This window comes from Seriola lalandi, unplaced genomic scaffold (genome assembly GCF_002814215.2).
Source record: "Seriola lalandi dorsalis isolate HSWRI2012SDOR001 ecotype SW California unplaced genomic scaffold, Sedor1 jcf7180002054311, whole genome shotgun sequence".
NCBI classification, from domain to species: domain Eukaryota; kingdom Metazoa; phylum Chordata; class Actinopteri; order Carangiformes; family Carangidae; genus Seriola; species Seriola lalandi.
Window position 1 is genome coordinate 759,288 of NW_019524864.1, and position 24,408 is coordinate 783,695.

General features: G+C 42.1%; 1 protein-coding gene across 1 annotated transcript in view; it reads left to right on the forward strand.

The window, feature by feature from the left end:
• Positions 1–24,408, forward strand: part of adam12a (ADAM metallopeptidase domain 12a) — a 72,575-nt gene that overhangs the window by 39,170 nt on the left and 8,997 nt on the right. The window contains exons 5-16 of the mRNA XM_023406509.2: positions 1,123–1,199; positions 2,673–2,859; positions 7,508–7,573; positions 8,226–8,297; positions 8,732–8,901; positions 9,593–9,677; positions 11,666–11,814; positions 19,127–19,304; positions 21,611–21,700; positions 21,914–22,109; positions 22,191–22,299; positions 22,955–23,153. Coding sequence (XP_023262277.1) covers positions 1,123–1,199; positions 2,673–2,859; positions 7,508–7,573; positions 8,226–8,297; positions 8,732–8,901; positions 9,593–9,677; positions 11,666–11,814; positions 19,127–19,304; positions 21,611–21,700; positions 21,914–22,109; positions 22,191–22,299; positions 22,955–23,153 — 1,578 coding nt within the window. The remainder of the gene's footprint in view (positions 1–1,122; positions 1,200–2,672; positions 2,860–7,507; positions 7,574–8,225; positions 8,298–8,731; positions 8,902–9,592; positions 9,678–11,665; positions 11,815–19,126; positions 19,305–21,610; positions 21,701–21,913; positions 22,110–22,190; positions 22,300–22,954; positions 23,154–24,408) is intronic.

Consider the following 24,408-nt stretch of genomic DNA (forward strand, 5'->3'; position numbering starts at 1 on the left):
TGGAAATCTGAGGCTGCAGTGGGCACAGGCTCACCGACACTTGACAGTTGAAGACCGGAAAAAATGTAGCCTGGCCCGATGAATCTGGATTTCTGCTGAGGCAGCAGATGGTAGGAACAGAATTTGGCATCAAAAGCATGAATCCATGGACCCAACCTGTTCGTGGTTTTGTCAGTACAAGTGACCCATCATAGTCATTTGATCCATTTTTGACATGAAAATATTGATTAAAGCAGCTGTAAATAGTAAGTTATGGAAGGATGAAGGATTATTTAAGAATTCAGACTTGAGAAAATGCTATTAAACCTCAACCTTATTTGGGTGGTAAAACTGAAAGACACTATTTACCAGTGCTGCTTTAACTAGCTCATGACAGAAGTGGGGGGGAAAAAAACATTAATTGGATTATCACAGTTTTATAGCAGAATTACTAAGAAGTACCGTGATGCAAGATTAAGCAAGGATTCCCTTTAATTCCAGAAACACATCCAGACCATGAATGTGCAAAATCAGCAGTCTCTGGAGGTTAGCCACGTTGAAGGAGGCTGGACATTGAAATTTACTGCCTGTGCTCTATATTTAGAGGCAGTCAAAGAGGGGTGGAAAACTCACATTTCCTTGTTTTGCAGAACAGGGTGGTGGAGGGGCCGCTATAGGCAGACCTCACCTGAGCAAGGTTGTCTGACTGTAGGAGAAGGACTGTTTTCACTCCAAACCAGACACTTCCTCCCCACCCTCTTCGCTGCCAGGCCTGGTTCAATAAACATGGGTTTAATTCACTTTCGTTACTCCCTGCTACAGCTTGACAGGTGGTCCATGAAAGCGGGTACCTGGGAATGCAGCAGCAAGCAAAGATTGAGCTGGGAAATGTGAAACTCGCACAGATTTCAGCCATCATTAGCCTGTGGTGATGAGTGGGAATGGCTCCTGCTAACCCTGCAAAAAGCTATTCCCCCAGAGTTAATTTGCTCATATTTCACAGTTATCAGCTGGGACTGGTGTTGTTGAACTGTGTTTAAACCTGAACAGGTTTTTCTTCTTTTTTTTTTTTTTTCCACATTAGTTCCATTCTTCTCGTCTTGAATTTTAAATCTTGAAGTGTTTTTGTTTATATTTCCGCAGGCAAACTGCTACTACCACGGTGAGGTCGAGGGTCATGTCAACTCGGACGTCAGCCTCAGTACCTGTGCTGGGATTAAGTAAGTGTGTCAGATGCTCATTTTTAAAACACTACAGAAGCAACCAGGACGGAAACCCAAAGCCAAAGCTTTATTTCACCGACTCTCCCTGCTGTGGTGAGGACAGAGCAATGAATGCAATTGATACCAGAAGTGTTTTCAAGTCTTTTGGACAAGTTCAGGTTGAGTTCAAGTCAAATTGCATATCATTCAAGACAAGTCCACGTCAAGTCGCAAGTCTTCACGAGCAAATTAGAAATCAAGATACAAGTCTTAATCAATTTTGTTGGTTCAGGATTTTACTTTTTATTTTAAATAAATATGAGACTTCAATGATTTTGCTTTTAAGTCTCAAATGAGCTTCATTGCAGTCAGGTCCAAGTCAGTCATCATTGTCTCGGATTGGAAAGAGACACAAGCTTAGCAAACGGTAACAGTACAATGTCTAACCAGGCTGTGTTATATTAACTTCCATAACAGTTTTCAGAACCAACTTCCTTCATTCAATTTTGGCCCACCTTGATTGCCATAGTTCTCAGGTACTCAGTTTTTGTCTAACATCAAAATAAAGTTGCTCAGATTTTCAACAGGACTCAATAAATAATGTTTTTTTTTTCCGTACTAATAAGCTGAGATGACACCCTGTATAAACTACTGAAGAGCAGCAGGCTAAAGTTGATATACTGTAAGGCTTTAGACGTTGGAAACACTGTGTTTGCAGATGTCAGACAGGAGTAATGATTTCGGTAATATCACTAGACACCATCAGGAATGTTTTCACGAACCAGCCAAACCCTCTGCAGAGTGATGCGCCTGATTGTGAAGCCCTTGGTGTTGACCTTGGTCTTCATATTTATTTATTTATTTACCTGAGTTTTTCTGCAACCTGTCTGCACAACGCCAGATGCACGGAACTTATTTTGACACAGCTACACATCGCTTGGCCTGTTCGCCGAGACAAATCGTTTTTGGTTTGCATTGGCAGCGCTTGTGCTTTTGGGGGAGTTTAGTATGAGCTCATGTGGTTGTGAATATTGTGCAAGTTTTGTGGGAATCTCAGAGTTTATTCAGACTCAGTGCATGGGGATGTCATTTTAAATCACGGAGACCACTGTTAAATCATGAGAAAAGTTAGGAAAGAGGAAACAATGGACACAACAATGGAAAAACTAAGAGATACTACTACTCTTTAAGCAGAATGTCTGCCAAGTGCTAATTCAAGTGGTAGCCACTATTATTCCACTGCATGATACTGACTGAGGAGTGCACTCATCACTGATGATGTATCCTCTTCTCTGGTTATATTAGGACATCGCACATAAATCAGGATCACTTTTATATCAAAATTAACATTTTAGTTTCTTTACCGCATATCTGATATGTTTCACTGAAATTCCAGTATTTGAATTATGCAAAAATAAATAAATGAATATAACGCCGCACTTCTTCTATTATCTGAGAGGTCCTTCCATGCACTTCTTCTTGTGTCTGCAGGGGTTTCATCTCTATTGAAGGCAAATCGTATGTACTGGAACCATCTGCTGATCACTCTGATGGCACTCACTGGATCTACACAGCAGAACACCTCAATTTTGCTCCTGGCACCTGTGGACACGATTTCAACATATCTTATCCCATTGAACACACTGACAGCAGCCCGTTCAAGGCTTTCAGCACAAGGGTAAGGATTATAATGCTGTATTCAACTTTACCTTGAGGTACAGATAAACTTTGGCTATACTGACGCTGTGATTTTCAAGATTTCTGCCTCCATTTCCAAGTCGACAGCAGAGAGATGACGGGAAATGGGATGCGGAGTGACATGTAACCGAGGTCCTTGGCTGCACTCGAACCACTTTAGTTTTGCCTAATGTTTGGCGCCTTAATCAATAGGCCATCAGAGCACCAGCTGTCTTTCTTTTTTTCTTTTTTTTTTTCCTTTTTTTTTTTTACAAATCACCAATGTTTGCCACTTAAACTCAAGGTTCTGCTAGCACTCGTTGGTAGAACAGAGAGAAAAGATTTGAGCAAGTTAATGATTACAAACCCTGAGAACGTTCGACTTCACAAGATCTTCAGCAGGTCAAATTGATCAAACTTTCACTGTTAACAGTCCATTGGAAGTGTATCAATGAGCCCTGCATCTATAAACAGTGAGAATTGTCTTAAAATCCTTTTTTATAAACATTCATCTTACCTGTATATATTGATGAGGCTGCATTAAACTGCATGATTTAATTCTTTTCTTAATAGTCATTATGGGTGGCAGTGTCTGTCGGTCCACCACTTCGGTCCTGACTGAAATGCATCAGCTCTTGGATGGATTTCCTTGGCATGATATTTTTCCAGAGGCATTTATGGTTCCCAGAGCATGAATCCTAATGACTTGATTGGGCTAATGACTTGGTGATATCCTGGCTTTCTCTGCAGCGCCACCACAAGGCTTTAAGTGACATATCTCAGTTATTGGTTGGATTTCCATGGAATTTAGTACAGAAGAACTGAATGACCCTCTGACATGTCAAGTAGCGCAATTATCATTTAACAAACAGCCAGAGTGAAAAATGTTCGTACCACTTGGTTGTCAGTTTAGAAAATGCATTCCTGTAGTTGATATTTCTTAATCTAATTTGTATTTGGATTCCGGCTGCACAGAATCTAAAACATCACTAACCTCAACCCCCTTTTTAAAAAAAAAAAAAAAAAAAAAAATCATTTGCAATGTAGATATTGGTAAGTGGGCTGTATATCTTTTAGAAGCTACTACTTGTTGAATTATTCAATCATTCCTTCCATCTGATCTGACGGTGTCCATTAGTGATCTCGAGTGTATGGAGAGCGGGGGTTGATGAACGCCTGTAGAAAGTACATTGGCTGTTAAGTGGCAACATTTGCTCCGAACGCCAGATCAGACTGCAGGCTTGTAGATCAAGCCTCAAGCAGGACCTGTCCATCCAGAATTAAACAGATTGCTTTTGAGAAACTCCACTCCACTCCCATCCTACACCCTGCACTCGGCCTCTTACTACCCCACTGCTCATAGGGATAAATCATATGGGCCATGGTCCTTGGGAGTCTCTACCCTCAGAGGAATTGGGCTTTAAAGATGATGAGCAGTGTTAAGTGGAAAACACAGGCTCTATACTGATCTCTATCTTAGTGGCGAGGGATGGCAGGAGCGGACGAACACGAGTGATTTATCAGGTATAATATAAAGAGACACAGAGATAGGTGGTGTAAAAGATGAAGCATATGTTCCAGGACCCAAAAGAAGGGAAAGCACACATATCATAATAGTGATTCAGCATAAATGTGAGGGACTTTCCATTTTCTTAAAACTGAGTTTTATTTTTTTGCGATTGTTTAATCATTTCATTAAGGCTACATTGAGATTGAGTGTGTTTTTGGGAAGCAGGCCGAACATATGGTGGTGCTGGCCTTTTCACATTATTAGTTTTTATTTATTCATGCAGTAATAGGGATTTTCCTGGTGTTTTTTATTGTACTGTTTGATTCCTGTTGGTGATTACAGTGCTGGCTTCAATGGCAACTATTGTCTTTGGTGTTAAGAGGGCTGCAAAGGCTCGGCAGACGCGAACAAATCCTGACAACAGCACAATGCAGAAGTTTCCCACCTGACAGAAACAGAAGGGGAATGAGATAAGAAAAAAAGACAGGAGAAAGGCTTATATTGATGATTTATACCAGTGAGTAAAGTAGGGTTTAATTCTCCTCCAGAAGAGTTTTTTTTTCAGTGTATTTTAATATGTTTTATCTGATCACAGTGTCCCCTTTCATTTGTTTAAAATACTACGTCTCTTCCTCTTCTAACACAGCAAGAGATAGCAGAGTTAGAAGAGAAAATATCTTTGCTAAGTGAAGACAGATGTGGTTCATAAGGGAGGTGGTCAAACATGGTAATCCCGTAGGTGATTAAAAAAGTGAAAACAGATAAGATAGTGAAGGATATTTTCAAAAAGTTGCCGTAGCAAAGAGGAGGTAAAGCCAAAAAGTGAGAACCTAGTCAGATTTGCTGGACTTGGTGCCGTGCATGCACCTCAGCTTGGTACGCAGGGGCACCGAGGTGTGCTGCTGCTTTGATAAGCTGCGATGTGCCCTGCTTGAGGGCCTAAAGATAAAAGGCGGTGTTGGCAGAGTGCCCCTGGATGATGAGAGTCAGATGGGGTAGAGAAGGGTATAGAGATATGATGGCTAGCTGACAGGAACTGCACATCAACAACTTGAGTTCCTGCAAAATCTCTATTGTCACAAGATGAAAATGTGGCTGTGTGAGATGTCAAACCTCAACACAGCATGCAATGGCATTTTGAGAGTGACTTGTCTTCCATGCTTGAAACAGAATATCGGGCCAGAACATAATATGGATTGAAATAGCTCGGAAGAGTTGGATGTGAGCCTAAACTGAGTAGCATTTGAGCATGGGGGGGCGGGTTCATTGTGTGATGTGTATTGATGTAGTAAAGAGAATCCATTATTCACTTTTCATCTTCATCCACACCTGAGCCGGACACCTTTTTGTTTAGTGAAGACTGTGAGATGTGGTTGAAAGCTCTGAGGCTAGTAAGCTGGCCTTTGTTCTTAATTTCATTTCACCATATAAATTGTATAAAAAACACTGGGCTCTGTCTTCACCTCATTTCTCTGATGTTGAAGCAGAAGTGGTGCGTAAAACATGAACTAATTGAAGAAGAGGAATACTCTAGGAAAGAGGAAAGTTTTGAATGTTAGGATTTGTTCAAAAATATCTCAAGATATTAATTGTAGATTATATATTTTCCATTTTGCACTGGTATTTTCTGTTTTATAGAGACGGTAAAATACATGTGGTAAATTACGTGTCTGGAATTCACACACATAGCTCTCAGTCTATTGAAGAGTAGGGATACTCTTCACGGTGTTGACTGAACATAGTGTTTACGTGTGCACCTCCTCTCCGGTGGCCTCCTCGAGACTTGGTAATCACCATAGGGTGCATTTAGAGCACACTTGCCCATCCTGGCTTATCTATGGAGGAGGCAGATAAGAGCAGAGAGGATCCAGGCTGCCAGGCCAGCAAGGATAAAGAGGCTCAGATTGAAAGAGCGCCATGGTGTGAAGGCAGAACACTTAGCCAGCAGGATAGTATAGGATCTGTGAGTGTGTGAGTGGAAAGAGCGAGCTTGCGTGTGCATTGTGTGTGTGCGTGCCTGTGTGTGTGTGTGTGTGTGTGTGTGTGTGTGTGTGTAAGTGTGTGCAGGTGAAACAGGTGAAACAGGCTCCAGAGTGATGTGTGGGCTGCATTTGTCTTTGTGTGGAAATGCCCTCCTGCATGTCAGTATTGTCTCCATACTCTCTAACTTATTTTTTTATAATCATCATCAGGTTAAAATCTTAAGTTGTCCACTACTTATCACCAAATACTTGCAAAAGTAATGGCATTCCCATCAGCCTCAGCTGTATTTGTGTTTGGTGCTGGCAATAGTTAGCATGCTAACGTGTTAAGCTTAAGATGGCTAACTTGAAAAACATTATATCTGCTTCACGTCGTTAGAATTTAGTTCAAAACGCTACTTTCTACATCTATGTACCACATACACTCAAAGACACAGACGCAGACCTTTTCCTTTACCTATTACCTATTTAAATGGCATCTGATAATTCATTACACCTGATTCCTCTTACCCGTTCAAAAGTGGTTTCACTGTGTCAAGTCTTTGACCCTGAACACCAACGGAGATTAATGTAAAAACTTTAAAAGATTTTGAAAATGCTAAATTTTCAATGTGAATAAGTCTGGCTTCCGTTCGGACATATGCTCACTAGTCCAAACTCCACTGTGTGAGTGTGATGGTAGAGTCAAGTGCTCTTTATAGAGGGTGCAATATACTGTGTGCCAACAGTGCTTGCACCATTGTCCAAAACAGTGATTTATTAGTTAATAAGCCGGTTCCTGTAGAGTGTTATCAGAGGTTTGTGCGACCTTAGCGGCTCTTATTGGGTCAGGCTGGATGAGTAGCTGATTGCTTTGTGCTGATTCTCACTTCTGCCTTTTGTGTAGAGTGCAGCTCAGGTAAAAAGCCATATTGAGTAGCCACCTGCTAAATTTAGGCTGCTCTTTCCAAAAAAGCTGCGGTTAAGTGCGTCCTACTAATGTCCTTCCTCTTCTCCCTCTCTACTCTCTTCTCCTCCTCCTCTCTCTTCATTTCTTGGTTTATCACTCTGTCATTTCCACCCTCTGTTCCCTCTCCCATTAACCCCCCCCCTCTTGTATTCTTCTTGTATTGTTTTTCCTTCACACCCACCTAATCCCTGTCCAATCCTCTTCACAGCACAAACGCCATGCCCAGACTACGACCAAATATGTGGAGCTGATCATCGTGGCTGACAACAGAGAGGTAAGCAAAGGTCACGCGGTCTCACCCTCTCCTCCCTCTGCTGCCAAATCCCACGGGAAAGGGGCTCAGAGGTCAGTCGCTTAGCTGCCGCTCTATCCCCTTGAGACGCAGATATGGTGGATGGCTCTAGCTCTGCTTTGCTGTTGCCCCCTGATGTGTCTGCTTACTCATCCATTTCACTGTCCAACTCCAGCGACACTCCTCTGCATAGATCATTTGGCCACTTGACTTACAAATGAGACTTTCCCATTATGTGCACCCTGAATTATCTCAAATCTCAGACTTAAGATCTTAGAGAGGGCTGTGAGAAGAAAGTGGTCCTCATCGACATGAGGCCTATAGGTCTGTGTCACATGCTTTAGAGCCTGAGAGACTGAATAAATGTCGGATTTAAGACAAGGTGGCTGAGGTTATCTCTTTAGCCTAAGCTCCACTGAGGAGCTCTTTGATGATAGCAGCTATGGCAGAAGCGCCAGTGGAATTAACGTGATAGCGACTGTAGCACAGCTCCAAGACACCCTGTGGAGAACTTTCTGGAGCTGACACAGTGTTAATTTGTCCCAAGTAACGTCTTTGGTGTTAATCAACATTCAGAGTGAATGGATCACCTCTCTCTCTATCTGCCTCATTCTGTATGGTTGTATTGTTGCAGTTTCAGAAGCAAGGCAAGGACATGGAGAAGGTCAAGCAGCGGCTGGCTGAGATCGCCAATTATGTGGACAAGGTAACAATCAAATCAACAGAGGGAATGTGGTGTTGGAACGTGATTTATTAGAGGTCACATCAAGCCTGGTGAGAATTAACCAACCTGTGAGCAGAGGCTGATTAGATTATGAATGGATGATCAATTCCATAACTCGAATGAGCAATGTTGTGAAGAGTCCACTGTAATAAAACATGCCTTGGCTGGTGGTTTAATGAAAGAGAAGCAAAAGATGATTCATTCATATGGAAAGCTGTATGCTGATTAATGTTCAAGGATTTATTCAGAGTCCCTCATCATTTGTAAGCGATTATTTAAAACCATTTGTGGTTTTAATAGGTAATGCAAAGTGAAGAGAGTAACAGAAATGATAAGAGAAACAGATCTGAAGCCCTTGGCCTGAATCCACTTCTCTTTTTTACCTGCTATACACCTCTCCTCCTCTTAACCCTCAGTTCTACAGGGCTTTGAATATCCGAGTGGCTCTGGTGGGCTTGGAGGTGTGGAGTGACGTGGACAAGTGTCCCGTCACCCAAGACCCTTTCACCACGTTGCATGAGTTCCTAGACTGGAGGAAGGTCAAGCTGCTGCCTCAGAAGCCACATGACAATGCCCAGCTAATCAGGTATACCTCTTCTTGTAGCATCCACATGAAGCCTAATAGCGGTGTTTCAAATAGAGGGAAAGTTAGGTATTTATTCTAAAATTATTGACAGCACAAAATTAGAAAAAAAAACTATGTGCAAAAACTAGTCTTTCGTTTTTCTTTATTACAGGCAAAATTGAATATGTTTTGTAGTATTACTGCTGTTTGTTTTTCTTTTGAGTTACCCTCAAATGTATCCTGCAGTGCAGATTTTTCATTTCCAACAGAAACCGTTTTGTTTCAAAAGCAGTTTAATTTCCTACCTCATAAAACATTTGTAACCTTTTTTGAGACGCTTCACATGTTGACTGCTGACGAAAATGCTAACAAAAAAACACATCTTTCTTGGAAAAAAAATCATTGTATCTTGGTTAAAATGACAAAGTGTTTAAGGTTTACTATCAAGAAGAATGTATTTAGCTTTGCTGAGAGACTACACTTTTTTCATTTACATATGCTTTTCCTAACTAATTTTCAGTCGATGTACTGAGATAAATGCTAGTGGAACAGAGGATAACAATGAGTAAATGGCAAAGTTGGTCCGTAGGTCAGCTTGAAATGCTAATCTAACTCTAGCACTAAGTGGCTCCTGGGGGCCTTTACCTTAACGGGGACATATTGTATGCCGATGATTTGATAACCTCTGTTTTGTTTTTTTTTTCCTTTTTAGTGGGGTGTATTTTCAGGGCACCACCATTGGTATGGCACCTATCATGAGCATGTGCACAGCAGAGCAATCAGGAGGAATCGTCATGGTACGTGAATGTGCTTCAGATGCTTTTACACCATCTTGAAGCCAAGCAAAGCAAAATAAATATTGGTTGTGTTGTGATGCTAACTTCTAGAGAGGAAACCAGACTTATTTTATCCTTTCATTCTTCCTCTTCCTGCCCTCTACTCTTGCTCTTGTTCTCCACCTCGCTCCTGCTTGACATAATACTCTCATATTTCTCCCCTGAGTCTCTTGTGTAAGGGTTGAGCTAAGGATTCCGGAGTTGATATTAACCAGTATTAACTTCAGTGCACACACATCACTGAGTCTTTTTCCAGGAAGGCTAAATGGTGGGTATGCATAATACCCTCCACATTGTACTGATAAATCAGAAACTGTATTGATTACAGGAATGGAAACCTTTGCTTCCTAATGAGGTGCAACAAATGAGAGAATTTAAGGGTACAGCATATCGTTGCCTGAATGAAAACACAGGGGCGTGTTGTAAGTGATGACCCATTACAGAACTGCAACCCTATACTATGTGCACAAGTCATGTTGCATTAGTGCATGTCATGCTATTATTTTATACTCTCTGCCTCTGAGTGGCTATTTGTCTTGGGGTCTGGCAGGCTGATGGCTAGGTTTACAGCTAGTCCCCAAATGGTTCTTCACTCTTGTCCTCCCAGATGGTAAAGTGAAGACTTGGTCATTATCATAAAACTCTACGTACACAAATACATCAGGTCATAGACATAAAGGATCCGTCTCAAACCGCAGACTCTTCTGCTGGGCAAATCACGACCCTGTTGTCTTAGTTGTTTCCCTTCGTTTACAGAGTACCTTTGAACTCATTAGTTGACTTCCCCTATGGGTCTAATTGTTATTTTTCTAGGCAGTTAAATCTTAAACACCCATTTTCAGACCATCTGGAATCTCCATTTACCAGCCCTGAATGTTACATTAATTTCATTGGTGTGGTGGAACAAAACAGACAGTGCCCTCTTGAGCACTTCAGCTTCATCACTTACTAAAGGTGTCTGGGTTTTTCCAGGAAACAGAATCAGAGTTTGTTTTTTGTTTTTTTCTGCATGAATTCATTCTGCACAGTCGGATCTCAGCAGGCGCTGACAGTTGATGACCGTTACTTTCAAAACCCCCCAGCAGAGCAGTTCATCAGTCTGAGCTCAACTTGCACAGCACTGCTGAATAATGCACAGTGACGGAAGACTCCAGAGGCAAGGTGCTCTGACGCACAGCTCTGCATCCATGAACAGCTGATAGCTGATGCCGCTACATTATTTATCCAGCTTCTTCATGTGTCCATGTTTTACACACCTTGCAGGAAATCTCGGTACCTCAGCCAGCAGCAGCTTTCATTCCGTGTGTCACTCTTGCTTCATCTTCACACTGTTTTTAATATCTGTCTTCTTTAACCTGATTGGCTGCGTGATTTTCAAACTGTCCTTTGAGGCTTTTTCCTCAATCTTTCGGCCGATTTTTCTGGTACTCAGAGGAGGTTCATGACTTTATTTGTGAGGATGAAACAGCACATCTGGCTCTGTCGGAGTTTGCACAGCAAGCTGAAGGTGACAGCCCGCAGTCTGCTTTTTCATTTCTCATTTCAGTGCCACAACGTTGAGCGGTGGAAACGCTCTGATAAGCACAGATCCAACAGCATTGTTTGTGATCTTGGCAATATGCAATTACACTCACTTGTTTTGGGTAATGTTTCTCCAGTGGGTCCTGTGGGGAACAACAATTTGGCTAACATAACATTTTTTATTATTTGTTATTTTCCTCAGAGTATGTTATCAGAAATGTCCTGGTTTAATTAGCTATTGTTTGCTGCAACAGAACTGTAAACTGAGCAAATCTTATAATGGGACATTGCTTGTAGCATCATTTAAAGCCTTGAAATGTACTCAACAAATTAGACTCATCAAAGTAAAGATGTTTTAGATTAAATAGTGTGATGAAATTTCAAGCTCAGTTTCTCCATGATTGATCTCCTTTTTTTTTTTTGTGTAGGACCATTCAGACAACCCCCTGGGCGCTGCGGTCACTCTGGCCCATGAGCTCGGACACAACTTTGGAATGAACCACGACACGCCAGAAAGGGGGTGTGGCTGCAGGGTGACAGTGGATCGCGGAGGCTGTATCATGACTCCCTCCACAGGGTGAGTCACAGCGTCTATTAATTAATAGTCAATAGATATACAAGATAGCTGACTCCTTACTCATTACTGCAATATCCAGGATTGCAGGAGGTTTATTTCAGCTCGTTTGCCTTCATCAGTCTCAGGACATATGCTATAATTCACCGTTTCAGTGCACTCCAGTGGGGGACCCTTTTGGTTTGGCTTTACAAAATCCAACACCACCTGAAATACATCATCCTGATGTCAAGCCATTATTAACTTTAAATCAAGTTTGTCACTTATTAAATATAGCAAGTATTGCTCAAAAAGCCCAGATTGTGATCATGTGTAAACATTATTTCAAATGCTATCCATTTGTAATTTATTGTCTGTAGAGCAGTAAGCAAATGATGCCGTTGAAGTGTTGGGCCGTTGGGTTTATGGCAGATTGAACAGCTGTGCTAATGCCTAGAGGCAATATGACTCATTCCCAATAGGAAGCTAATGGTTCAGTGGCAGTGCATGGCCCAAACAGCAGAGTTCCACTTAAACCAACGCAATGTAGCTGATCGCCAGTAGACTAAAGAAAACAGTGCGGAAAGTGTATATTGCACATGCGAGACACATCTAACAACATATCAAGTCTGAGGTGTAGTTATTGGATAATTGCTCACCATGGATTGTAATGTTTCATGTCTGACATCTTGTTGTAGACTGAGCAGAGAGGGGAAAAGGATGTTCTGGGTGGAAACATTGGGTATCAGTTCCAGCCAAGGTCTAGTGGTGTGTGGGAGCCTCAGACTGGTGTTTATGCTGGAAACATCTCCCCGTATTTGGGTTGGACCAGATTCATGAAAAACAGGGTAACACTATTCTTGATTATAGACTTACAAAACAACACACTAAGATGTAGATTTATATTTAACTCTGATTGAGGGTATCCCTGGTCAAGGACTTTGTCCAAAAATGGCAATACAATCAACACACAAAAAAAGAGAAAAAAAATTGTTGAAGTAGAAACAAAATGGTTTTGTCTTTCCAGCTTTCTGCTACTCCTGTCTCTTTCTGGCTTTTTCCTTTTCTTCCATATGCACAGCCTTAGAGTGATGCTATTCTTTGACATACATGCAACTTTAATGTTGGAAAATCTCTCAGCAGCTCCAAATAAATAGTTAAATACATCTGAACACTGTCCATTATACGTTTTTTATGTTGGGAAAACTTATCACCTTGCCCTTAAAATATATGAATCTGAAGTTGTATGCAGCAGTGATGAGCATCTCTAAATGTGAAGGAATGTTTGTACTGAACATAGACTAGTGAGAAATAAAATAAGACATGAATATTTAGTTTCGTGTTCTGCTCTCCACGGAGACTGTGTAGGCTTTTTTTTTCATTCCAGCTGACAAAAGAAAGAAATGATCTACTTCTAGTTGATTTCAAAATAATCCCCTCTACACCTCTTTATTGCTCCATATTGCTGCTCTGCTATTTAATCCATGATTAAGGAAGCAATACATTTAAATAAGGATGTTTAGGAACTGTATATTCCCTCATACTGCTTCCTCAGTTAATTCCAGGTCAGCAACTTATACTCTGCCTGAGGCAGTACTACATCTCCCATAGGTCCAGCCCCCTCGCAGATCCATACCTTAAAACACCATGAGGCCACACACAGGCTCTGCTCCAAACACCTTAATGTTGTTCGTCACCTGGCAGCTACAGTTATTTGTTTATAACATCGACTAACGTGTTTTTCTAGACAGGCGACCGGCTCTTTTCAAAGCATAATGTAATTATACAGAATGGCTCCTCACAAGGCCAAGACTTAAATGAGTTGGTACAAAAGCCCCACTGCATTCAGTAATTGAAAGTACTGAAAAAAAACACTTGCCTGCACTCAGTCAGTGAGAAATACCTGTTTTGTTTGTTTTTATTGATCTTTTATTTTCATCAAATAGAATTTCTTGATTGTCACCGTTGTGTATAAACAGATCCCCATCCAGCTCTCGTGGACTTGCTGTGGCTTCACAAACTGAGCGGAGGAGATAATGAGATCTAGTTCATCATTATTATACTGGGGTTTGGGGTTAGGGGTAGGGGGTAGGGGGGTGGGCAGTAAAACTGTAAGCTGTCCCAGTGCCAGCTGCACATCTGCATAGAGCACTGCTTGTTTCCTGCTCACACTGGTCACGGCCAATTTTCGTGTCGTCCCCCCCTTCATCCATCCATCTCTATCCCTCCATTAGTTCTAAATGAGAACAGGCTGGTGTGTCTCATCCTTTGAGATTATATCTCCTGAAAACACACACAAAAACAGGAACACACACGCGCCGCAACTAGGCTGCTGCTGGCTACTCCATGGACACAGGAACATGCATATGTGCAGAAACATATAAATTACAAATCCATTTCTCTAAGAGACTAAAACAGGGTTCTGTGCTTGGTTCACTTTCATTTCCATTTGTGCCCCATCTTTAGGTTTGATGGTCTGCTTCAAGACTGCACTTATATTGCGATTTTCTAGTCTTGTCAATCACTCAAAGTGCTTTACAATACTTGCCACATTCACTCAAAAATTCATAGCCACGCCGGTACACCAATGGAACAGCCATTAGGGGCAAACTGGTGGAGCTGTGGATCAAACCACTGAACTTCTGATTAGTGGGCGACCCACATCAACTAAGTTTGCCTGTTTTAAGATATTCTGAGAAAACTGACAAAACACCAGTGTGAAAGCCCTGGAAATGATTTACCAGACTTGTATCATGGAGCTGGTCTCCAGTTGTATGCAGACAATATTCTCATTTATGTCATCTATTTGCACAAAAAGTTGTGAAAATGTTGAAACATTTACACAGAAAAGTTTGAGTATTTACTTTGTAATGCTAATTTATTTAAGTAGTTATAAAGTTAAACATTTGTTCCAAATTCCATGATATATGATATGTATATCACATGTATATTTTCTTGTTAAAATATCCACAAACGAAGACGGCACTTGCCATCTACGTCAGTCACACAAGCAGAGCTGTTGATGGACAGATCCAGGATGCTTTATTCAAGCAGGGTTCATTCGCACATGGGTCAGGTCCTGAGTAAGATGATGACTGTGGCACACTATCACAAAGACTTATGCATTTCCAGTGTCATAAAATAATCAGGCATCGCAGAAAGTGAGTCAGAGTCCAATGCATGCCATGGAAATATGACCCGTGCCCTGCTGAAGAGCAGGAAATCTCTAGTATGGCTTGTTTAATTGGTTCCATGGGGAAATCAATGTGAAAATGCTTTTCAGTATCTACAATGTAGGACAGACTGCCAGGCACCAAAGGCCATAGCAGATCATATCACCTAATGTCATCGCTCAGAGCTCAGGCTCTATGTGCACAAAGGAAGCTGTAAAATTAATATTAAATGTGTAGTGAAGCAAGTATGAAATATTTGTCATAGTCACAGTTGTCACAGTCAGGTTTGAATTAGCTTTTTACTTCACATTCGTGCCAGAAGATCAGATCTTCCAAAATGTAATAAAACTGTGATAACAAAATGAATATTGGGTCACGGTGAGTATTTGCACATTTTATATTTTCTCTGAAAGCGTTCTCACCGTTTCAAGGATGGTGGAAAATGTTTTGGCAGATGCGTCATTGGAAAAGCTCAGCAGACCTGATTAATAGCCTGATCAGTGTTTTATGGCTGAATAGATGTGACATAAACTGGCTGTGTAGGACATGCTGGATGGGTTTCCCGGTGCTCTCTGTGATGTGAACCACAAGGACAGACAGGCGAAGAGGAGAGAGCCCTGCCCAGCTCAATGTGGGCTGAAGGGTTCTGTGTCTTTTAATGTGATACTTTGCCCTCAGAGTATTCTGGTCACTGGTGAAATAAAGTTTGGATTTATGGTCATAGTCTGCAGCAAAGTCATACTTCAATGTGACCTTCATGTGTTGGTCATGTAACATTTTAACAAGAAATGAAGGCCGACTGGACTGACAGCTCCCAATAAATTTCATTTTTAATGGTGTAAACTTTTGATCTAACAGAAATATTATACCTCCTTTTAGTTTGTTGAAGTTTTTTTTGTTAACTTACCACATAATTGAGTATAAATGACCCCAAACAAAGAAAGTATAAAACTACACAAATTTATTGAGAAAAAAAATAATTTTCTCCGGTCGAATCATTGAATCATCTTGAATACTTAAAAAAAAAATAAAAATTAGATTGACAAGACTGGTCAAAGAGCAGGACAAAGGAACGTAGAGACAGAACAAAAGGAACTGAGCCAAAAGAAATTTATGTTTTTTGGGGTTTTTTTGGTTGTGAACTGTCAGAGATTCCATTTAATCCATTGTTTATGCCGTTACTGATGACTCCACAAAAAAACCTGGGTTACCTTTCACAGTCCATCTACCCCCTTGTTGTTGAAGCGGAGATGTTTTGAAAGACTCCAGCTCTGTCGTGTTATCAGAATGAGGAGGAGATCATTGGGGCCTGTAATAGATCTGGAAATGATTCCTTATCACCAGACCTCCCACTGATCCAGTCAAGCCTTGTTTGGCCATTGCTGCAGCTTAGTGGTAGTGATTGCTTTGCACACTCTATCAACCATCAACTGCAGTACCTCTCTGAGGCTTAGGAGCCAACTGTCAAACACTGACTGGAGGTTAGAGACGAACAAAAGAACGCAGAAGGGAGAAGGATTGATCCCGTAATGGAACTGGAGCATGACCAGGTGGAAAACAATGCAGCAGTGTGAGACAGAACAAAGAGCAGTCTTAGAGAGCAGGCAGAGGTGAACACGGCTCATCCTTTGTAAAAAACAGAACAAGATGAGAAGGAGCCTGAAGGTCAAAGAGTCACACGGGGTCTTTTCTTTTGAGGTGGTGGCCCAGACTCTCATGGGATGAGTGGTTGTCTCGAGTGTCTTGGGTTCACCATGAGCCCCAGATGTGCGCACCATGACTGGCCCTGGCGCTGCTTTACTAGCCTTGGGGACTGCAGCTGCTAAATGCCATCGACTGTAATTCATCTGTGCCTCTGCCTTTTCACAGCCATTATTCCTCCTCCCACCCCCAGACTGTTGCAGAGTAGACCAATTATTTCTGTATTGCCTCTCATAAAGAACAGCTGGATCCTGAGCCGCTCATGTATCTCGGAGTTAACCAAAAAAAAACCAAAAAAAACAAGAATGTGAGTGTTTGTCATGCATTGCATGGTCTGGTAACTGAAGAGCAGGGCTGAGTTCATGGAAATTGAATGAATGCAGCAAAAGAGCGGGTACAACTTAAGCAAGCAATTTTGGCTCGTGCTTTGGGGGCAAAGAGGAAATCAACAACAGCAGTTGCTAAGGAAGTGGCCTGCCTGTTGCACAGCAGCCTTGACAGCTGTTCATCAGAGCAGGATCCCCTGAGGTGCTCAGACAGGAGGAGCAGAAAAAGAGGGTGCAATTATGGCTGTTATTACAGCTTTCCTCGTTGCTCTTTCCTTTTTGCCATTTCATCTCGCTACAAATCCACTGAGACCTTTTTGCTTTAATCCGGAGCGACTAGAGATCTGCTTCGTGGTACCCAACTTTCACCTAACACAACCTCTGGATAGTGTTGACGTTAGAGAGCAGCCGGCTGTGCGTTCGGGGTAGGTTGGGGGTGGGGGAAGAGGGGGGGTCAGCAGCAGGAGCTGATGTAAGCCGCCTCCCACACATGACAGAAATCAAAGGCAAGCCGAGAATGAGGTCATGTCAAAACATTCACAGAGTGTCATGACATATTTAGAGCCGTATTACATGTGAAACCCAATCAGAGAAAAACACAGTTTGAAAGAGTTGTCGACATTGAGCCACAAAGAAAATGCCTCCTTCTCGGAAAGGAGAAATTCCACATTGAGATTGTGGCTATTTTACAGCTTTTGTATCAATACAGCCGATGGGTCTCGAGTTCAAGGCTCGGCCTCATAGTTGAAAACAAATTGACAGCTCCACCACATTTAAAAGTTGTTTTTCACTCGTATAAACACGTCAGTGAGTTGCATTTATCGGGGAGCCAAGGACCATTACATGACTGTTGTACTCCTTGATGCCACAGCAGCTCAGGCTGAATATGAACTGGCTCTTATTTACAAGCTCTTCTGGGAAAACTCTTATTGAAAGATTTGTAGATAATACCAGCCCTGCTACAACCGTGACATGTTTGCTGTCCTTTCACCACTGTCATTTTCTACACCAGAAAGACTTCACAAGCTAACTAGCCAATTTCCCGTGCTGTCATTTTGGAAAATACATTATGCACTGAAGATATAGAATGTGTTTGTTTTACTCTGTTGACACTTTGCTTATCTGGACTTCCCTTTCTCCTGACATCCACCTGTTGGATGCCGTTGCCGGATGCATGCTCGTTTTTTTTTTGTGTCTCGACCGCAGCAGAGTCAGCACTCTTGCTTCTGTGACGGGAAACAGCCCCACTAACGCGATGCAAAGAAAAGAAAAATCGACTGTTTGAGCCCACGGGCCCAAACAGGCGAGTGGGTGGCAGAGGTAGTGGAGGTGTAAAGGTACGACTGATGGCGTACTTCACACTTTCACTTTCGCCTGTTGAAAGAATACATTTGGTCATCTAAACTGACCCGGATCTCCCACTTGCTGTCTCATACACGCACTCATGTGTGTGCACAAGGACAAGCACAGACATATAAGTGTGAAAAATATTAGATATACACAGCTTCACTCTTTCTGGCCTTGTTGTGCTGAATTTTATGGTGTGGGTGGAGGTATTAAAAACCTCATATGGTGCTTTTTTTTTTCTTTTTTATCAAGAGCCACATAGAGAACAAGATACAATCTGCTCGTATTCATGCACACTTCACACACGCACGCACACACTGTCAACCGAGGCACTATATTATCACAGAAAAAGCTCAATAAAGCCACATGAGGTCTGTAACAAAGCTTTTGGCAGACAGAACCCTGGGCTGTGTGCTTTCCCCACGGAGCAGACCACCCTCTCTGTCCACTCCAAAAACAATATTAAAAACACACCATCCCCTGTTGCTCCCCAAATTTATGGGTGTTGCAAGTCTCGCAAAGGAAGCACTTTTTGGTTTGAGTTTTTATGATTCCCTGTCTCATAAAGTATATCTTATCAGATCTCCCTCTCTCTGTGGAGGGAGAAGACACTGGGGCCCCGCGCCGCTCGCATGCTAATGCAGCTTTGGAGCAATTGCCGAGCTCTAGTGGTTAATTGATTTTGTGATTAGCGGCAATTAGCGCTGATTACATCAGACCTGAAGAGGACCCTTGTGTCTTCCTCCTCTCTGTTTGTGTCACTCACAGAATATTTCCCGTATCTCACAGGTATCCGTTCCCCACGGTGTTCAGCAGCTGCAGCAAGAAGGACCTGACGGCCAGTTTTGAAAAAGGCGTCGGCATGTGTCTGTTCAACATGCCTGAGGTCAAGGTGCTCTATGGCGGGCAGAAATGCGGCAACGGCTACGTGGAGGAGGGAGAGGAGTGTGACTGTGGAGAACTGGAGGTGAGAGTGCTATAGGTCGTGGGAAACGGTCCTCGTTTTTGTTTTGTTTTTTATCTCCAGACCTCTTGCAATTCTTCAACATTCTCGTTTTATGCCCCTTCTTCTTAACTGCTACCCATAAATCATTTTTAATTATAATTCCCACATTTGAGAAATGAAATAAGTAGAAATGCTAGTGGGTGTTTCTGTAACCATGGCACAAACTAACGTTTCCCAAAGTAAAAAAAAAAAACCTCCTCCCTTTCGGCGCTGACGGCACAAAACTCTTCAGACAGTCTTCAGAAAATGACCTTAGAGATATGAGTGCAAATGTATTCATTCTGTGCACTGAACAGGTGTTCGGGAGGAGGGTTGTCAGATCGCGGTGCAGTTCGCTGAGAGGAAACATCGCTGACAGCTTCACCCTGTCAATTATTTAAATGAATCTGCAATGGCATGCACATACGTAATGGTGGCACGCGTTGCTAACTGCTCTGACTGCAGCATGATGAAACGGTTAATCCTGATGCAACTGACATTCAGCAGAGGCAGGCTGACAAGAACTGAGCTGTGAAATATGAAGGAGAAATCTATTATGATTTGGAAGGATATTTTGAATTATATAACAGCCTACGTGAGAGAATGCCTTGTTTTTTTGCCATTTGTTTACACCTTTATAGCCCAGTGAGTTGGTTTTTTTTTTTCTTTTGTTTGTTTTTTTGTGAGCTGTTCATGCCTCAGCCAGGGTCAGGCTGAAAGTGGCCTTGTCCTTCAAAACAAAGAACTGACATAAACCCCGCAGGCCTGAGCCAGCAGCGATAATAAAGCTCTCCACAGAGTTGAGCGGCGTCACGCCAACCCAGGCCAGATCTGAGTGCTCAGACTGCACCTCTCTCCACCATTAAAAAGCCTCATTAAAAAAATCCTGGGTCCAATTCCTCACAATCAGAGGCTACTTCTTTTCAGCGCGACTCCTCCGCCTTCTTTGGCCCCAGGGACCATGGGAAAGGCCCTTAATGGTTTTTTAGGCTGAAAGAAGTTCTGGAAGGCCCATCATGTCAGCTGCGTCCCCTGCCAGGTCCATCCATCTACTTCCTCCCGAGTCTCACTGCACTCAGCACTCACCCTTTGGGGGGGGGGGGGTTCCGCCCGCCTCTGTGTGAGATCATATGCGCACCAGCGGACATACACATCGTATACGCTGAGCCCCCCGATTGAGAGCTAGCTTCCAACTGTATCAGCAGGCAGAGAGCTGCTGATTGGTGCAGGGCATGGCTCATGATAAAGGCTAACATGAAACAGATGGGCCTCCATGGTGAGAGGAGAAATGTTACAGGGACGGTGCAGATTCTATTTGTCTCTCTCCCCCTCTCTCTCTCTCTCTCTCTCTCTCTCTGCACCACGAAAAAAAAAAGGACAAGAATGTCTTAAATCTTGTTTTAGGAGGATTTAATCTTTCTTTGTTGTGTTGTCCAAAACAAACAATCCTATCAAGCACCTCTCACATTTGATTATTAAACTCGCTTGATTTTTGTGAGTAAGAGATTCAATCTGTATTTTGGGTCAAGTTAACAAAAAGCAGGTTTGAAAGGCTGGTTCCACGGTTGTCATGCTAATATTCCAAACAACCTAAGATAAAAACAAATGCCGCAAATATATGGTTTTCTTTTCATACTTTGTTAAAGAGCCCACTGTTCACTGCAAAAACAATGCATAAAGTAAGTAAAGAAAAAAAAGTAAGTGGATAAATTTTATATTGAGATGTAAAAACTGGTTGGGCCTCAGCAGACCGCTACGCTAGCTTTAAGTAAAATGATACTTGACCCACATATGGGTTCACTTCCTGACTGTGGCAGATGCTGCTTTTCTCACTCCTACCTGCGCAGAGGTTGCGTGATTGGTTGGGTGAGGTGAGAGTAAATCTGTGTGCGCTGCAACCTGCTGGTAAAAGCTCCTCACGCTAATTTTTAAGCCATTTTCCCTACATTACACAATATTTTGCTTGTTTTTTTTTTTTTTTGTTTAGTTCTTGTTTTTCTTTTCTTTTTTCCTCTCCTCATTTTTCTATTTCCTTCACCACCCTGCTCATGGTTCCAGGGGTCTGAATGAGCTTGTCAGATGGAAGCATTGTTGTTTTTAGAGAACTAGAAACTGCTGTTTCCTCTCCTCTGCCAGGATTTTGAGTCCTTCTAGGGTTGCATTCGCTCTGATAACAAAGTCTGAGCATTTGCTCTGAGGTGAAATATGATCTCTTTGTGTTGAGTTAAATTTTCTTTACTTTTGCTCCCCCTCACTCCCATTCCCTCTCTCTGCTTTTCCATCTGAAGGAATGCATGAATCCCTGCTGCAATGCTACTACCTGCACTCTGAAGGGAGACGCCGTCTGTGCACACGGACAGTGCTGCCAGGACTGTCAGGTGAGAAATATACTGACTAGTCAGCCATGACAGTTTCCTACAATGCATCTTGACATGAAGATATTTTCTCTGATCAGCTTTAAATCAGCACCAGTTAATGAAATTTGGTAGATATTTCTCCAGAGCTCTTTATAGCTCACTGCATATTTGTCTAAGCTTCCCTCTGGGTCTTTGTCTTCATGTCTGTTTCTCGGTGTGTGTTTCTGAGTGTAGCTGAAGCCAGCAGGCACTCCATGCCGTGAATCCAGTAACTCCTGTGATCTGCCTGAGTTCTGCACTGGCAACAGCCCTCACTGCCCCTCCAACGTCTACCTGCACGACGGACACGCCTGCCACAATGTGGACGGCTACTGCTACAACGGCATCTGCCAGACTCATGAGCAGCAGTGTATCACACTGTGGGGCCAAGGTACATTTTGCACCTGATACTGTCTGTGAATTGTTCAGTATTGGTCGCCAGCTTTTTCATGTGTTTCACTGTGTGTCGTAGGGGCCAAGCCGGCTCCGGGCATCTGCTTTGAAAGGGTGAACTCAGCAGGAGACCCTTATGGCAACTGCGGCAAGGACTCCAAAGGCTCCTTTGCCAAATGTGAAGCACGGTAAGACCTGATGTTGCCATAGAAACCAGTGATTGCATTAAATTGTGTGTCATTTGTGGAATACAGTGAAGGGTTTATACTGTGGTTACTCTGTAAAGAGATGTTTTCATTTCTACAGAGTGGATTGTGTGTTATTGACTCTAGTGCTGAAACAATCAGCTGATTCATCGATGAGTTGTTTAAGTAATTAAAAAAGCAAAAATTGGTTCCAGCTTCTGAAAAAGAATTTGCTGTGTTTCTCTGTTTTAATTCATTGTACCACTCACATCTTTTGGCTAATTGACTGTTGCATGGATAGAATAAGCAATTTAAAGACCTCACATTGGGCTCTGGCAACTCGGGATGGGCTTTCTTCACAGTTTTTTGACATTTTATAGACTAAGCTATTAATCAAAAAATAACTGGCACATTAAACAATGGAAATGATTATTAGTTGCAGCCCTGATTGCGGGATACAGAGCAATGCAGCGTGTTACAGAATCTCCCAGGTTGTGGTGTGAGAACAGCATAAACAAGCTCCCTGTTCTGCAGTTTCTCTAATTGGCCAGCTAGAGTGAGAGCAGAAATAATTGCATATGTACACATTTGGGAAAAACTGTGACATGTTATTCAATTATCACATTGTTATTCTCCCTGTTGTTCATTCTGTTTACAGAGATGCTAAATGTGGCAAAATCCAGTGTCAAGGAGGAGCTAACCGCCCGGTAATTGGCACCAATGCTGTTTCCATAGAGACAAACATACCCCTGCAGGAAGGGGGAAGGATACTGTGCCGCGGCACACACGTCTACTTGGGTGATGACATGCCCGACCCCGGCCTGGTCCTGACGGGCACCAAGTGTGGAGATGGAATGGTGAGAGCCGAGGCCAGAGACGGTTAAATACATCCAGTGTACACACAGACACACACACACACACACACTCACACACATGCAGCACACAGATCAGTCCAGCCATCAGCTGACTCATTAGCAGTGATTGACAGTAACTAATGTGTACTCAAGTACTGTACAGTTTTGAGGTGCTTTCCTGATGTATGTCTCCTTTGTGCCGGCCTAGACATTGATTGTACTGCAGTTGAAAGAGAATTACTGTACTTTTAACTTTAATTCATTTTTTTATTTTTGTAGATTAAGATTTTACATAGAAAACATATGATCAGTTGACAGTTTGTAAGATTCGATGCAGTAAGTAATTGAAACTGAACCAACTATAACATTAAGAGCTTCTTGCACATTAAGGCATCAGTAATACTGTACATAAATTAATACCTTAATATGTCAGTAACACATAAAGGATAAAAATGTGACTCTATCCTTTAAATAGTGTCATTAATCAACGGATCAAAGCACCAGCCCTACGATTAATAGATGACCTGCTATTTCACCTGAGCTACAGGCAAGTGCTGCACAGTTACAAATGAAGGACTCTGAGTACTCTACCAAAGAGGAACAGAAAAGAATGTATTTGATTAAATGTGTAATTCAAAGACAAGCACGAGTACAGAAGCCTTGAAAGACAAGTTACATTATTTTTTAAATTTTTTTTTTGCCATATCATTTTTCTAAGTTTGTGCTTTATTCATCTGTATAAACAACCCCCAAGAGACAAATGAAGCATTTTCTTTCTTTCCTTCTTCTTTTTCACAGATGAAAAAAAACAAAACAAAAAACTGATCCATGCAAAAAAAACTAAAATTCTCACCTGCGTTTCAGTGCTTCCGTACAACAGTGTTTTACAAAGGAAGAATAAAGATGTTATTCTACATGATAAGTTCTTTTACTTGTAGTACTTCAAATAACAATTTTGAATATAGGACTGTAATTTGCATTAATTTTTTTCCATTGCAGTATTGATACTTTTACTTGAGTGAGGGATTTCGGCTCATGGTGTTAGCGATCTATAAGCCACTGTAAAAACACAACAGAGACGTGCTGCCCAGATGCCTGGAAGCAAGAGTGGAAAAAGTTATGTGCAGTGACTAAGACGTTTCAGGAGGTTCTTCAGGGTGTGTCCTCTTGTCATTTCAGACTCGCACAGCCTCGGACACTTAATTGACTCACCATTATTCAGTCTATTTGGCATCTTCCGGTGGTCATCAATTCAGCC